This window comes from Pinus tabuliformis, chromosome 4_2 (genome assembly GCF_031772625.1).
Source record: "Pinus tabuliformis cultivar Carrire ecotype Pingquan chromosome 4_2, CPIR1, whole genome shotgun sequence".
In the NCBI taxonomy this organism is placed as follows: domain Eukaryota; kingdom Viridiplantae; phylum Streptophyta; class Pinopsida; order Pinales; family Pinaceae; genus Pinus; species Pinus tabuliformis.
Window position 1 is genome coordinate 125683762 of NC_142304.1, and position 15501 is coordinate 125699262.

Sequence of the window (15501 nt, forward strand, 5' to 3'; positions counted from 1 at the left end):
TTGAATATGACCCCATTCCTTAAATTCCATATTCCCTGGCCACAAAGATTGGAAGTGTGCAATGGTTCCGAATCTTAATACTCCAATATTGCAAACAATTCACAAAAGGGATTTGCCCTATATTTTCTTTTATGCCTAAAACTTGTAGTATTGATTTCCATGATTCCCATTCAATTTTACAGAAGACAAATAAATGATCCAGGGTTTCTTCTTCAACCTTACAAAGACTACAAAGGTTTGGTCTAGAGAAGCCTCTTTTATGGAGAATTTCCCAGGTTAAGATTTTATTTTGTAGAACCAACCATATGAAACATCTTAACTTGTTTGGAATACTCCATTTCCAAATTAAATTGGTCCACCAATGGACATTATGGTCTATAACTGAGTGTGAGATGGCTTCATAAGTAAGCCTCACTTTCACCTTTCCAGAAGTACTATCCCAACTCCAGACTAGGGAATCATTTGAGTCATTTAGGAATATGCCATTATTATACAATCCCTTTACAAATGTATTCCATTCTTCAGCTAGATCACCTACCAACCCAATGTCTACAGAACCCAACTAATAACCACTAGAAAAGTGATTGGACTCAACCTTCTTGACATTGTTCAAAAAGTAGTAACCCTTAGAGTTTAAGATACTTACCAGCTCTTGTGACAATTTATAGTAGGTTGCTTCTCCTATAAAATGGTATTTTCCAAGTATCACTTGTTTTCCATCCCCAATATTCCAAGCCAACCATCTAAAGAAAAATGGAAAGGAGTCCATTAAAGTCGTCCAAATAATTGGACCCCTGAGCATTGACTGAATAGCTGCTTTCTAATCCAATTGACCACTACTAATGTTCTAAGATACTTATCCTAAATAACTTGACTCCATAATCCTCTTCAAAAAATTTGTCGCCATAGTTTTTTCATTGCTAGTGCCTTGCCAAACCAAACTATATTCCTAAACCCCAACCTCCTAGCTATTTGGCCTGGACATATTTTCCCACTTAACAAGATGAACCCCTTCCCTACTTTTATTGTTTGTCCACAAAAAACTAAACATTTTTTGTCTTATTTTGCTCATAATAGATTTGGGAATCTTCGACAAAGACAACCAAAAGATTGGAATATTTTCCAGTACAGATTTCACTAGAACCATTATTCCTCCTAGAGAGAGGCACTTATAACACCCGAGGCCAATATGTTTCTCAACTTCCTAAGAAGCCACATCCAATCCTCCTTTTGATAGTAGTTGGGTTTGAGATAAAAACCCAAGTATTTGAAGCCTTTGTCCAGTTCTTCCACTTGAAATGGTAGGAAAGACTTTATGTGGGATAGGGTATTTGTATTAACCCCATTCTATAGAAAAATAAGATTTTTTTCCCACCTACCTCCACACTAGAGGCTTGATGGAATAATTTTATCGCTCTGGAGAACACTGCCATTCAAATACTGTTCCAGCTCCCATCAATAATACATCGTCCACAAAAAGCAAATCAATAATGTATTGTGAGAACAAGACTTTTATCCCTTTTATGTTTCCTTAGTAATAAAAGATTCAATCCTTCCACACCTAGAAGGAAAAAGAGAGGGGATAATAGGCGCCCCTATCTAAGACCTCTTGTGCGGGTAAAAGTATTAGAAGGGTACCCATTGATCAAAATCAGAAAATTTGTTAAAGTTACATAATCCATTATCCAATTCATGACTTTTAGCTCCTAACTTATTAAAGTAAAATCAATCTTAAAAATGTCTAATTCACTTTGTCATAAGCCTTAATAAAATCCATGTGGTAGAGCATGACTTAAAGATTTTTATTTTATTTCAATGGAGTGAAATTCCTTAGGAAGCTAAATTGTTCTTGGGACATCTTATCTACAAAAATATATTTGATCATGTTGGAAAGAACTTCAAAAATGATCTTATAAACCAACTTCCATAGTGCAATGAACCCGTAGTAATTATAAACCAAGTTACATAGTGCAATGAACCCATAGTCATTAAAGATCATAGCTTTACGGCATTTTGAAATCAGTATTAAATAGGTTGCATTCATGGCTTTGTACAAACATACAAGTGCTTGCAGGCGACAGAGATACAGAGATCTGAATTTTCCGAAAAGTTAATAATTTTGGATGGCTGTTGACGCGGCACAGAATCTTGTTCACCAACTTTATTTGGCAAATTAAAACACGTCAGCATATAAGCTTAAGGCCACGAGCGATTGATGTGCCACAGTAGATTACGTGGCAAAACTCGTGTCAGTCGCTGGAGCCGCAACATATCCAAGTCTCGACCACAAATGCCAAGCAAAATGTAAGCCGGATAAAAACACGCAAACAGAGACATCTCTGACTCTTCAATGGCTGATCACAAATTGCAGTGTTCGTACCCTTCATAAACAAATTCGCGCCCTCGCTCTCCATTTTAACTAGTGGAAAATGATCAATCGGGTCATGTTATGTTTATGTTATTAATGACCAATTCCTGTGCGGTAAGCACTTCTCATTTCCTATGCGCAGAAGCACCATTGGCACTGTCCTTTCGCCGCCCACTTCCCACATTTCACATGCCCTTCTGGCATAATAACTGTAATAAAAGCAGTAGGAGGAGGTTACAGAGTTTTATCGTCAGAGCGGAAGCTAAGGACCCCAACAAGAAAAGATGGTGGGAAAATTTCCTGCTCCAGGAAATTAATACGAGCAGCTGGTTCGGCATTGACGAAGACTTGCACTCAGGAGACGAACTTCCAACTGAAGGTTCAATGGAGGAGGAAGGGGATGATGATGCTGCCTGGAAATGGCGTGTAGATGCGCTTTCGGAGCTTCGGGAGTTCCAACAGAATGGGAAAATGGAAGATAAAGATTGGGAGGATTGGCTCGACGAGAGCTGGAGGCGGCCGGATAAATCCTCTCATGAGGACGATGAAGAGGGCTTCAACGATTGGGACAAGGAAGGCACTCCCAGGGATAAAACTTCAATGCCTGAAAGGGGCATGTATTTGAACGACAAGGAAATACTCTTCAGGCTCTTTGATAATCCTGATAAAATGGAGGAGGACTTGCTTTACGAAGACAAGGTCTTTCAGTATACTTCTCAGACTACTGTAAGTTGACGGTTTTTCACACGCCACCCAATTTAAGTCCTTCCTATCAATTTTTTACATGACACAAAATTTAAGTCAATCTATGAATTTGTACTGAAATTCAAAGTGGTAAACAAACAAACAAATATGTTCTATTTTGAGCTCCACGCTTATATACGTCTGTGATCTCCATTGGGGAGGTCTGTAATATTCATTTTCAAATATTTTAGGAATTTTGATAAATTTTCTCTTGTATTACTTCAGACATTTTTCCACAGATAAATTCAACATAAAAATGCCACAGAAAAATAGATCAACCAAATGCAAAGATACGCAGCAGTAAACTCAGCCAATTATTATATTTACTGTAATAAGAAAGCACATGTTGACAACTGATCTATGTGCTAACTCGGTTTACTGGAAACCTGGCTGATGGTGATGCAAGCTGTTGCAAAATCTTGGACTCCCGAAGACTGCTGCAAATTGGATCTTCCTACTCTGTTAAGTGCCAATGGCGAACTTGAAATGATTTCCCCGCCAGATTAGCTAGGGTGGATGTTTCACCACCAAAACTAGAGAACAGTTAGATCCATAGGGAGGATAGTCTCACCCCCGAATATGATCCACACTCAGGGTTACAAACCCTCATACAAATGCTCAAGAGCCACAAAAACAATTCACCAAATCATCTACACATACCTGCCCTCCATGAGCTCATGCTTCTCTTTTTATTATGATGGCTTATCGGAATACCATGAATAATACCATGGGTTGTCCGAATACTATGGGTCACGTTTCCTTAAATAAAGTGACTTTTTTTAACATTCTCTTTTCTTAGTTACTTTTAATTAATTAATTCTCTCATAGCCTGCAGTAAAATTTTTAATTTGTAACCTAGGCTACTGAAATGCTTTCAGTTCCCAATGGCTGGAAAAGAGGAATTACGGTCCTCCCTTCCTGAAATTGCTTGACCCCAAACAATTCTAACCTCAATACTAGGATCCCAAATAAGTCTGAAGAATCCTTGTTGCATCAATGAGATGGAATCCACAATTATATGCTAGGACCAATTCATGGATCCCAAATGAACTTGAAGAAGGCTCCACTAAACTCCTGCTGTATCATTAGAGTACGATCGATCCTAGTACCTCCTGCCTTTTAGTTGTGCTCCCCTACTTGGTCAAACCTTGCCATTGAAGAGATAATCCACCTGGATTCTATTGCCAAATAGGGAATCTATCATCCCCAACATTTGAACACTCCAACTTTGTTGTACCGTTGGCTAAAAGTATTCTCCCATAAATTTCCCATTTGATAGAGTACCTGTTACCCATGACCTGTGGGTGACACCCATAGGAGAAAATTTTCTCCTAGATTGCCTTTAGCCGGCAACCAACAACCCCTTGCAACCACTAGATAACTCGATGTGCCACCATCTCTGCAACCTAAGCTAGTCATTATGCACCCTTGCCCATCTCTTATGATCGTATGTTTGATGGTGGGCCTTCCAATCCCGAAGCTATGGTTTTCATTATGTAGTTGGGTATTTTTGCTTATTTATCATGGATGCTTTTGGGCATAGATTAGTGTCATGTTCCTTCTCAAATACATTTGTAATAGGGACTTAGGGACTTAGGAGGCAATTTGACTTTATTTGGTTCCTAGTGGAATGTGGTGGCCACTCACATGGGAGTTCGAATTGGCCCATTCGAATAGCTTGGAGGGAAAGTCAAATAGGTGGATGGAGGGGCCCACATGAGGCTAGGGAGGCCCAACGAGTTATAAGGAGGGAGCAACTCTCATTTTGGATTCATTCTTACACCTTGCAATCAAAATTACTTGACTATTCGCTCTGCTGTTTAGCTGAGTCAACCGGCTGTTTAGCCACGAATCTCTCAAGTAGGAGATTCAACCTCTACTTCGGGGGACCATCCGTGCCCGCCCTAGAGAGGCAATTCCATAAGTATTTCAGGAGTTCCAGAAGTGTGTTACAACACTACCATTCAGCGACAACAGGGAGTGCGTATTTTTGGCTAGCTAGAGAATACACAGGGGGAGTTTGTTGCTATTAGTGATCAAGCATTTGATGGAGAGTTAGAGGGTTGGGAGAGAAGCAAAGGGCCAACATTTCTTGTGAGTTTCGGAGCCAGCAGTTCGAATTACTGGGCTTGGGGAGAGCGCAGAGGGCCAGCCCAACATTTTCGTGGAGCTAAGGAGCAGGTGCCATAGGCCGGAAGCTCATCTGGGAAGTCGGGGGATTGATAGCAGAGGTCAGCCCAACACCTTGGGTCCATTTCCGGGAGGATTTACAGGCAGATTCCCGCAAGTCGAGTTTTGCAGTTGCCGTTGGCGCTGGGCTCCAAGGGGGTCGAATTTCAGATGTCTAAACCAACCAAATTCCTTTCTGGGTTTTTCTGGGTTTTGGGCAAGGATCACACTCCTAATATTATAGAATTTTCTAAGCAGATCTAAGGGGCCAAACAAGGCTCCCAACTGAGCCAACAACTAGAGGAGCTAAGGGGAATTTGGGCTAGAATTCTGAGGTCAACATTTGGCCAATTCCTTTGTGGGTTTTTTTGGGTTTAGGCCAAGGAGCAAGGAGGTAAAATCTCATAATTTTAAGAGCACGGGAAGCAGTGATTCCAGCCCTTCGAAGTCAGCAGACATAATAGTTTTTTGGGGGCAGCACAGTTCAGTTTGGTGCAACAGTTGTAGCAGCCTTCAATTCAACATTTTCTCACCTCGGTTTTGTCATACTTGTCCAATGAGACAAGCCCAAGTGCACCATACTATTTTACTATTGTATTTGCTCTTGAAGAAGCAATAAAATAACTCAACAATTCTCTATTTCCAGTGTTTCCATGGGTGCTTAATGTATATTTCGTTTTTCTGATTGTTGGATTGTTTGCATGCTTTGTATATCACTTATATTCCTGTTTAGGAACATTACAATTAGTGGGGGGATTCAATGAAAAGAATGGGCTTCATTTGTACTCTTATCCTTGTAATGTCCCTTCCTAAATTAATTTGGAACAAGATTAATCTCTACATTTTGGGGCCAATTTTGGAGGAGATGGGGCCCATTCAATTTTATTAGGAGGCTTAAAATTTAGTAGCAAGCTATTTTGGTTTGGTTAAGTTACACGTGGGGGCCACCCACACTAGGAAAATACGCACTCCCTAGTTCGAATTGCATAAGAGTGGAAGTCGATGGTTAAGTGAGGGACCCACGATGGAGGGAAAAGTGCTCCACGAAATCTATAAAAGGAAGGCAACACTCCTCATTTGATCATCTTTGGCGTATTGAGTTTCTCTTTGGTTGCTCGAGTTGCTTAGCCGAGTCACTTGCTGTTTAGCAAGAGTTCTTCAAGCGGAGAGCTCACCCTTTTTCCAGGGGACTTCGAGTGCCACCCTAGAGAGGTTCATCTACATTCTTTCGGAGGAGGTTTTCATTGTGATTTCCAGCAGTTGTATCTAGTGTCTCCAGGTGGTGCGTATTCTTGGAGGACACAATGAGGAGAGGCCGAGTTGTGATTTTGACATCTTTTAGAGGAGCTTTGGCCGGGAGAAATTCCAGAAGGGAGGCTTGGGTGTTTTGCTGCCTTTTGGGTGAGTTTTTGAGTTGAGAGAGAGAGCTTCTATTCAATGGGGGTTTTCGCACTTCTTGGGCCAGCGTAGAGGGAGAATATTGTGCACATGTGGGAGGTGGAGTCTCAGCTATTGAGGCTGATCCTTGTCGGGAGAGACAAGGGAAACACTAGTGGAGGTGATTGTTGCTTTTCCGGAGCATTGGAGGAGGATTTTGTTGGTATATTTGCAGGCTGTGTGCTTCAACAGTCTTGGAGGGCGTAGGGCCTCTTGGGGGTTGATTTTGGGAGGTCGGAACCAAACCAAACCATTTCTGGGTTTTTGTGGGTTTTGGTCAAGGAGCTTGGGGTTAATTTTGTAGCATTTTCTAAGCACCAGAGGTGGGGTTTCTAGCAGTTCCTTTCCAGCCAGCAGTGTAGTTTTCTAGGCAGCACAGAGCATCGTTGGAGCAATTATTATCAACATTTGAGATTATTGTTTTATCACCTGGGTTCTATCACGCTTGCCATTGAGGCAAGCCTAGGTGCACTTCTTCACGCTATTGTACTTGCTCTATTGGATTAATAAAATGGCTCAGTTGGTTCTTGTTTCTGAAGTTTTTATGAGTATTTGCTGAATGTTTAAAATTTCTGGTGTTGTATTTGTTTTTGCTTTACATATCACTGTTTATCCAAGTTTGGAACATTATAGTGGTATTAGAGCTCAGATCTTAGCTCAGCCGTGGGGAATTTTCTTATGAGTGTGGAGAACCGACAAAATATTACTTACAGGAGGCAAAGGTACCGAAGCAGGGAGAGGGAGTTGGAGATCACTCCAGACACAGAGGACCGTGGGAAGGCAGTGGTAACATAAGACATGGGGCACCCAAGATTAGGGAAGAAGTTTCCTTTGACAGTCTCTTGAAGACCTTGAGCGATTTGGCGAAGGGGCAGAAGAAGATGTTGGACGAGATCAAAATGCAGAACCAAGAGCGGAGCACTCACCAGGAGTTTCTATTTGGAGAGACTTCGGGGGCCTCTCAACAATTTGATCATCTTTCACCTATTGCGCAACACCCATCCTCGAGTGGGCCAACTCGAGCCACTCTACCTTCTTTCTTACCTTTGGCACAAGGTGAAACGGGCGCAGTTGAGGATCAATCACTTATGGGAGAGCATTTCAGGGAGTGGCAGTTCATGGGAGCAGACTTTAGAGAAGCTCTATCTTTTAGAGACTTTTTCCATCTCAAACATAATGAGAAGGGGAAGGGCTATGGAGGCCATGGTATGCAAAACTATGAGCTACAACGCACCATTGGGAAGATGCACTTTCCCACCTACAATGGCATTACCAAGTGCACGACACATGCTTGGGTGGAGAAGCTGGACACATACTTCCAGCTTAATAGGATGACAGAGATAGAATCCATTAAAATGACCACATTGCATTTGGAGGGGGAGGCACACGACTGGTGTTTTCATGGCTTGTCCACTCTGGGGCATGCCAACGTGACCTCCTATGAGGGATCGGAGGGATCCAGAGGCTCACTTCAGGGAGCTGACTCAACTCAGGTAGATCCCGAGCATTATATTTCAGAGTTCTTGAGGGTCTCAGTCATGGTGCCAGATTTGTCAGATGCTAGGAGAGTATACACATTTGTGGAGGGGTTGACAGAGTCACTGTGGGGACTGGTGAAGTCATGTAGTCCCTTTACTCTACTAGAGGCCGTGACTTGTACGAGAGACTTGGAGGGGGCCATCCCCAAGACCCGGGCACCCTTTCCACCATGCACTCCCTACCCTCAGAAGGGAGGTGACACTAGAGCACCCCCAACACAGAGAGCAACCCAAGGGCGAGGATAGTTGGACGATGAGACCAGGAGAGACCTCAGGAGGAGGAAGTTGTGTTTTACATGTCGGGAGCCATGGGCACTAGGCCATCAGTGCACAACAGGCAAGGCCCATTACATCGAGGTATTCTTGGACAACGACTAGGAGGATGAGGTGAAGTTGGAGCTTGGTGGTGGAGACAACGAGGATCCAACAGAGAGGGGACCACCACCACCCCTACCACATGGGCAAGCACCTTTTGCACCATCTGGGGGAGTCCTAGCTTCCTTGTGCGGGGTTCCCAAATTTTTGACCATGAGGATTAGAGGCACAATGCAGGGGCAACATGTCTCAGTTTGAGTAGATAGCGGGGCCACCCACAATTTTATTGATGCTCGGATGGTCTAGAGCAGGGGCATCACCACTTTAGAGTTTGAGGGGTTTTCAGTTCTAGTGCCAGGAGACAGAACTATGCAGTGCACTCGATATGTTCCCGCTCTGACAGTGACCATTGGGAACTATTCGATGACAAACCACTTCTTCATGGTGGATGTACCAGACACCAATGCGGCAATGGGTGTCCAATGGTTGTATTCCCTTGGCCGAGTTACCACCGATTGGAGGCAGCTAGTGATGGAGTTTACTGGGCTGGATGGTAAGCAGGTGGTTCTTCAGGGCATGCATTCATATCCTCCACAGACAGTTTCAGCCCACAGGATGGAGATCGATTTGAGGCATGGAGACATAGCGTGGGCAATGGAGCTGAGGATTTTTGAGGCTAGGAGATAGGCTAAGCCACCACATCCAGACATACAGGTGATACTGGATAGATATCTGGTAGTTTTTGGAAACATACCACCAGAACAACCACCTGATAGGGGGTTCGAGCACACTATAGAGCTGGAGCCTGGTGTGCAGGCAGTCATTACTACACCCTATAGGCATCCTAAAGCCTATAAGGATGAGATTGAGAGGGCCATGAGGGAGCTATTTGCATTGGGCCACATCAAACCAAGCTCTAGACCATTCGTTTCTTCAGTCTTGCTGGTGAAGAAGAATGATGGGACTCTCCGCATGTGCATTGACTACAGGGCCCTCAACAAGAAGACATTGAAGAACCAGTATCCCATTCCACGTATTGATGAGTTGATGGATGAACTTAGAGGAGCCAAATACTTCTCTAGTATAGATTTGCGGTCTAGGTATCATCAGATTCGGTTGAGGGAGCAGGATATTCTGAAGACAACCTTCAGGTGTCATTATGGGCATTTTGAGTTCTTGGTCATGCCTTTTGGGTTGACCAACGCACCTGCTACCTTTCAGTCATGCATGAACCATGTGTTCAGAGGCCAGCTGAGGAGATTTGTACTAGTGTTCTTTGATGACATCTTGATCTACAACAGGACGTGGGAGGAGCACCTGCAGCATCTAGAGACAGTGTTGCGTATCTTGGAGGAGCAACAGTTCTACGCCAAGATGTCCAAGTGCGAGTTTGGGCTGACAAAGATGCTCTACTTGGGGCACATCATAGGCACAGATGGGGTCAAGGTGCACGAGGAGAAGATCAGGGCCATTCGGGATTGGCCAGAGCCTAGAGATGTGACAGTGCTGAGAGGATTCTTGGGCATCTGTACTTATTATCGGAAGTTCGTTAAGGGCTTCTCACAGTTGGCAACACCCCTTACTGATCTGACTAAGAAGGGGGATTTTGCATGGATAGATGGAGCTTAGGCAACATTTGATCGCCTCAAGGAGGTGATGAGTTGTTGCCCGGTATTAGCACTCCTAGATTTCACACAACCTTTCACATTGGAGTGTGATGCATCGGGTGAGGGGATTGGGGCAGTCTTGTCCCAAGGAGGGCACCCCATTGCTTTTGAGAGCCGGAAGCTCCTACCACATGAGAGGTCGTATTTCATATACGACAAGGAGATGTTGGCCATAATGCATGCATTGGCCAAGTTTAGACAGTACTTGGTGGGCATCTGGTTTCCGGTGAAGACGGATCACAACAGTCTTTGCCACTTCATGGGGCAACAAGGCCTCAATGATAGGCATTAGAGATGGGTCAGCAAGGTGTAGGCCTACAATTTTGATATTGAGTATGTGCGGGGAAAACAGACTATGGTGGCAGATGCACTATCCAAGAGACCCGTAGGACTTTCACTCATGAGCATCTGCCATGACTGGAAGGCACAACTATTAGTAGAGTACTCCAAGGATCGTCGGGCATGCGAGATCTTGGAGGGCAGCTATGTAGATGAGCGCTACAGGGTGATGGATGAGGTTATATACTACAAAGGGCACATATTCTTGGTTTCAGGGTCCCAATTGAGGGAGTGCATCCTTTGTGCAGCTCATGATTCTCCTTTGTTTGGATACCAAGGGTTTAGGAAGACCTATATGGCGGTGAGAGAGTGCTTCACTTGGAAGGGCCTCAAAGAGGACGTGTTGAGATATGTGCAGGAGTATGAGGTTTGTCAGAGGAACAAAGGGGAGTTGACCCATCTAGCAGGATGATTGCAGCCTCTTCCCATTCCTGAGGGGAAATGGGAGAGTATCTCTATGGACTTCATCATCGCGCTTCCCTTAGTGCAAGGGAAGGATTGCATTTTTGTGGTGGTCAACCGACTGACTAATTTTGCACATTCCTTTGCCATTTCGACACGGTATTCAACTTCATAGGTAGCAAATTTGTTCTTTAGGGAGGTCTTTCGCTTGCACGGACTCCCTAAGACTATACTCTGTGACCAAGACAACCGATTCATGGGGGGATTTTGGCAAGAGCTTTTCAGGCTAGTTAGCACCGAGCTTACCCCGAGCACCAATTGCCATCCACAGATCGACGACCAGACAGAGAGGGTGAACATATGGCTAGAGGGTTATCTTAGGAACTATGTGACAGGGCAGCAGAAGGCTTGGATTCAATCGCTGCATTTGGGAGAGTATTGTTACAACACGACACATATATGTCCATTGGTATGACTCTTTTCCGTGTTCTATATGGTTATGTTGATTTATCTTTTGCTGACATTGTTTTTGGAGACAACCGGACCCCAAAGGCCAAATATTGGATCCTAGAGAGCTAAGATATCCTCAAGTCTCTTAAGGATAATTTGCAGTTAGCTCATAATCAATAGAAGATGTATGTTGACAGGCATCGGGTGGAGAGGCATTTTGAGGAAGGGGACTTGGTGTACCTTCGATTGCAGCCATACCGACAATCCACTCTGAAACAGAAGGGGGTCGAAAAGTTGCAACCACGATTTTTTGGGCCCTATAGGGTGATCAGGATGGTTGGAGAGGTAGCTTATGAGTTGGAGCTATTACTGGGGAGCAAAATCCACGATATTTTCCATGTTTCATGCCTCAAGAGGGTGTTGGGGCAACAGGTTACAACAGTTGTGGAGTTGCCTCCACTTGATGATGAGGGGCACCGGGTTTTAGAATCGGAGGCCATCTTGGAGACCAAGGAAAGGAAGCTTAGAAGCAAGATAATTAGAGAATACTTGGTGCGTTGGAAGAGCTTACCGGATGAGGATGCTACTTGGGAGGGTGAGCACATACTTGAGCATCCAACATTGAAGTTGCTTGGGGACAAGCAACATTTGGGAGGGGAGGACTATAATGTCCCTTCCTAAATTAATTTGGAACAGGATTAATCTCTACATTTTGGGGCCAATTTTGGAGGAGATGGGGCCCATTCGATTTTATTAGGAGGCTTAGACTTTAGTAGCAAGTTATTTTGGTTTGGTTAAGTTACACTTGGGGGCCACCCACACTAGGAAATACACACTCCCTAGTTCGAATTACATGAGAGGGGAAGTCGATGGTTAAGTGAGGGATCCATGATGGAGGGAAAATGGAGGGAAAATTGCTCCATGAAATCTATAAAAGGAAGACAACACTCATCATTTGATCATCTTTGGCATATCGAATTTCTCTTTGGTTGCTTGAGTTGCTTAGCGGAGTCACTTGTTGTTTAGCAAGAGTTCTTCAAGCGAAGAGCTCACCCTTTCTTCGGGGGACTTCGAGTGCCACCCTAGAGAGGTTCATCTACATTCTTTCGGAGGAGGTTTTCATTGTGATTTCCAATAGTTGTATCCAGTGTCTCCAGGTGGTGTGTATTCCTGGAGGATGCAGTGAGGAGAGGTTGAGTTGTGATTTTGACATCTTTCAGAGGAGCTTTGGTCGGGAGAAATTCTGGAAGGGAGGCTTGGGTGTTTTGTTGCATTTTGGGTGAATTTTTGAGTTGAGAGAGAGAGCTTCTATTCAGTGGGGTTTTCACACTTCGTGGGCCAGCGCAGAGGGAGAATATTGTGCACACGTGGGAGGTGGAGTCTCAGCTATTGAGGTTGATCCTTGTCAGGAGAGACAAGGGAAACACTAGTGGAGGTGATTGCTGCTTTTTTGGAGCATTGGAGGAGGATTTTGTTGGTATATTTGCAGGCCGTGTGCTTCAACAGTCTTGGAGGGCGTAGGGCCTCTTAGGGGTCGATTTTGGGAGGTTGGAACCAGACCAAACCATTTATGGGTTTTGGTGGGTTTTGGTCAAGGAGATTGGGGTTAATTTTGCAGCATTTTCTGAGCACTGGAGGTGGGGTTTCTAGCAGTTCCTTTCCAGCTAGCAATGCAGTTTTCTGGGTAGCACAGAGCATCGTTGGAGCAGTTATTATCAGCGTTTGAGATTATTGTTTTATCACCTGGGTTCTGTCCTGCTTGTGATTGAGGCAAGCCGAGGTGCACTTCTTCATACTATTGTACTTGCTCCATTGGATTAATAAAATGGCTCAGCTAGTTCTTGCTTCTGGAGTTTTTATGAGTATTTGTTGAATGTTTAAAATTTCTGGTGTTGTATTTGTTTTCGCTTTACATATAACCGTTTATCCAAGTTTGGAACATTACAGTCCCCTTGTCCAACTTGGTGGTTAACCTTGTATCCTAGTTTCGTGGGATCTCCTCTATTGGCTACTAGCTTTAGGAATGACACTACATGGGAAACCCTGATTTTTATTGAGTTGTCCCACTTCCCGACATCACATACATCACTCCCCTCCACTCATTATAACCCCTTTTCACATATTTCCCATCCGAGTCCACAAGGAGTTGGCTTCCCCCTCTCTTTGTCCACAATTTGGATCGGGTCTGGAACGATGCCCTAGAGATTGCTGCAGCTAAAAAGAAAGTAAAAAGCATAATTTGGTGACTCTCAATAGGAAATGCACCATAAACTGCAAAAGATGGTCAGGACATACAAATTTAGCATGTGGGAGAAAGCTAACATGAGCTCTACCCCTATCATTGTGGACATGACCCTGATTCCTAGGGTCTCTCATATTGCCCCCTTGCATCATTAAGGAACCCATGATTGTTCCAATCCAATGTGCAATGTATTGCCCTACCTTAAGGGGGTATTCACTGCTATATCATTCACATTATGCTCTCATCCCCTGGAGCCCCGAGCAACTATAAAAGAAAAATCAATAAAAGGAAAAAGGCATATGAAGAAGGGTGGAAAAACAATGGACGGGGTAACCCATGTACCACTATTGCTCCCTCCTACATCTATACACCCAAGTGTGGGTTTCCCTCATCATAGCTACCCTTGTACCATGGCATGTGGCTTGGAGCCTTCCTCGATGCCCCACTCCGTTCCATCATTATATCACATGACACCTGCCATATGACGGATGTACCATGGACCTGTCACTCCCCTAGAGGTTGAAACCACTTGATAGGGTCCTTGATTAACCTCCTTCTTGAACTTGGAGACACTTGTACACTCTAAAGCCCATTATGGAAGGGCATGCCACTATGAAGTGCCTACTTGGTTCAATGATTTTGAAGCTCATTTGCTCAATTGCACTAATGAATTGTTGTATTGGAAGGTGAGGAGACACATTGGATCTTATACAAAATTGCAGGTGGGTCTTCATCTTTGGGTTTGGTCTCCCAATATGGGATCCAAGTCCTCTAGGGGGTCATATTGGCATTTGTAGTGTGTGCGTTGATAGTCATGGATCTCCACTATAGCAGAGAGCAAATAGCCATGCCATGGGATCCTTCAACACCATTCACTACTAGTTTGTGTCCCACTTATTTGATGATGATACGCCTGGACCACCTTGCCCAACCAGCAACACACTTGCACCACACACTTGGCAGTTGATTTAGGGTTCAAATTGGGTTGTATCTCACCATGGGAGAGAAAGGGAGGGCTTGCATCATTGTTCCAGCCCTTGTAGATGGGATACATGCTTGTTTGATTCAGTTGGAGACCCATGAGGATGTTTTTGTGCCCCCCCAATAGCCACTTGGGAGCACCACAAGTCATTTGCTTGGAGATCAAGGGGCCACCCCCTTCATCACTGTTATTGGTGCCCTTCTATTCATTTTGGCACATGCTGGGCTTCATCTGGCCTTCCAACGACCTCCTAGCTATTGTATTATCATTTTGGCCCTCTTGAGAGGCTTATTTTTCATATTATAGAGCTATTTGGTGAGCTTGTCACCCGAAGGATATTATTTTGCACATTATTTTTATTGTAAGGCATTATTAGGCATAATTAGGCCATTCAAATCCCTTAGAGGATCATATAAACATAAGAGAGGATCATTTGATCTCTCATCATCATTTGAATTTCTATCTCTTTGGAGAAAAGAACTCAGACTTGCTATTGTTAGATGAATTGGAGATTATTTGATGCATTTTGATGTTTGGATAATTGCTATCTTGCCTTGGAGCTTCATTTTTGCAAGTCTAATGGATGGATATACTTCTTTTGTCATGTAAGTGATATTTCATGTGAAATTTTTGATCCCTAATGTCTAATGTATGAAACATTATGTCTTGATTTTACTTGTGCCCTATTATTGATACGAATTCATGAATCACATATGATCTTGGCTTGTTGCATATGTTACTCATCTTGGCAATAAGAAGTGAATGTTCCTAGAGGTAGGTTATGAAACCATGACCTTGAAACTCCATTAAATTTGCATATCGAAGTATAAATTCTTGTTATGACCTTG

At 43.7% G+C, this 15501-nt stretch overlaps 1 protein-coding gene across 1 annotated transcript in view; it reads left to right on the forward strand.

The window, feature by feature from the left end:
• Positions 1-2292: 2292 nt before the first annotated feature.
• LOC149168568 (protein DAY-LENGTH-DEPENDENT DELAYED-GREENING 1, chloroplastic-like) overlaps positions 2293-15501 on the forward strand; it is a 281952-nt gene continuing 268743 nt past the window's right edge. The window contains exon 1 of the mRNA XM_089428314.1: positions 2293-3094. Within this exon, the coding sequence (XP_089284440.1) occupies positions 2450-3094 (645 nt within the window). The 5' untranslated portion in view covers positions 2293-2449. The remainder of the gene's footprint in view (positions 3095-15501) is intronic.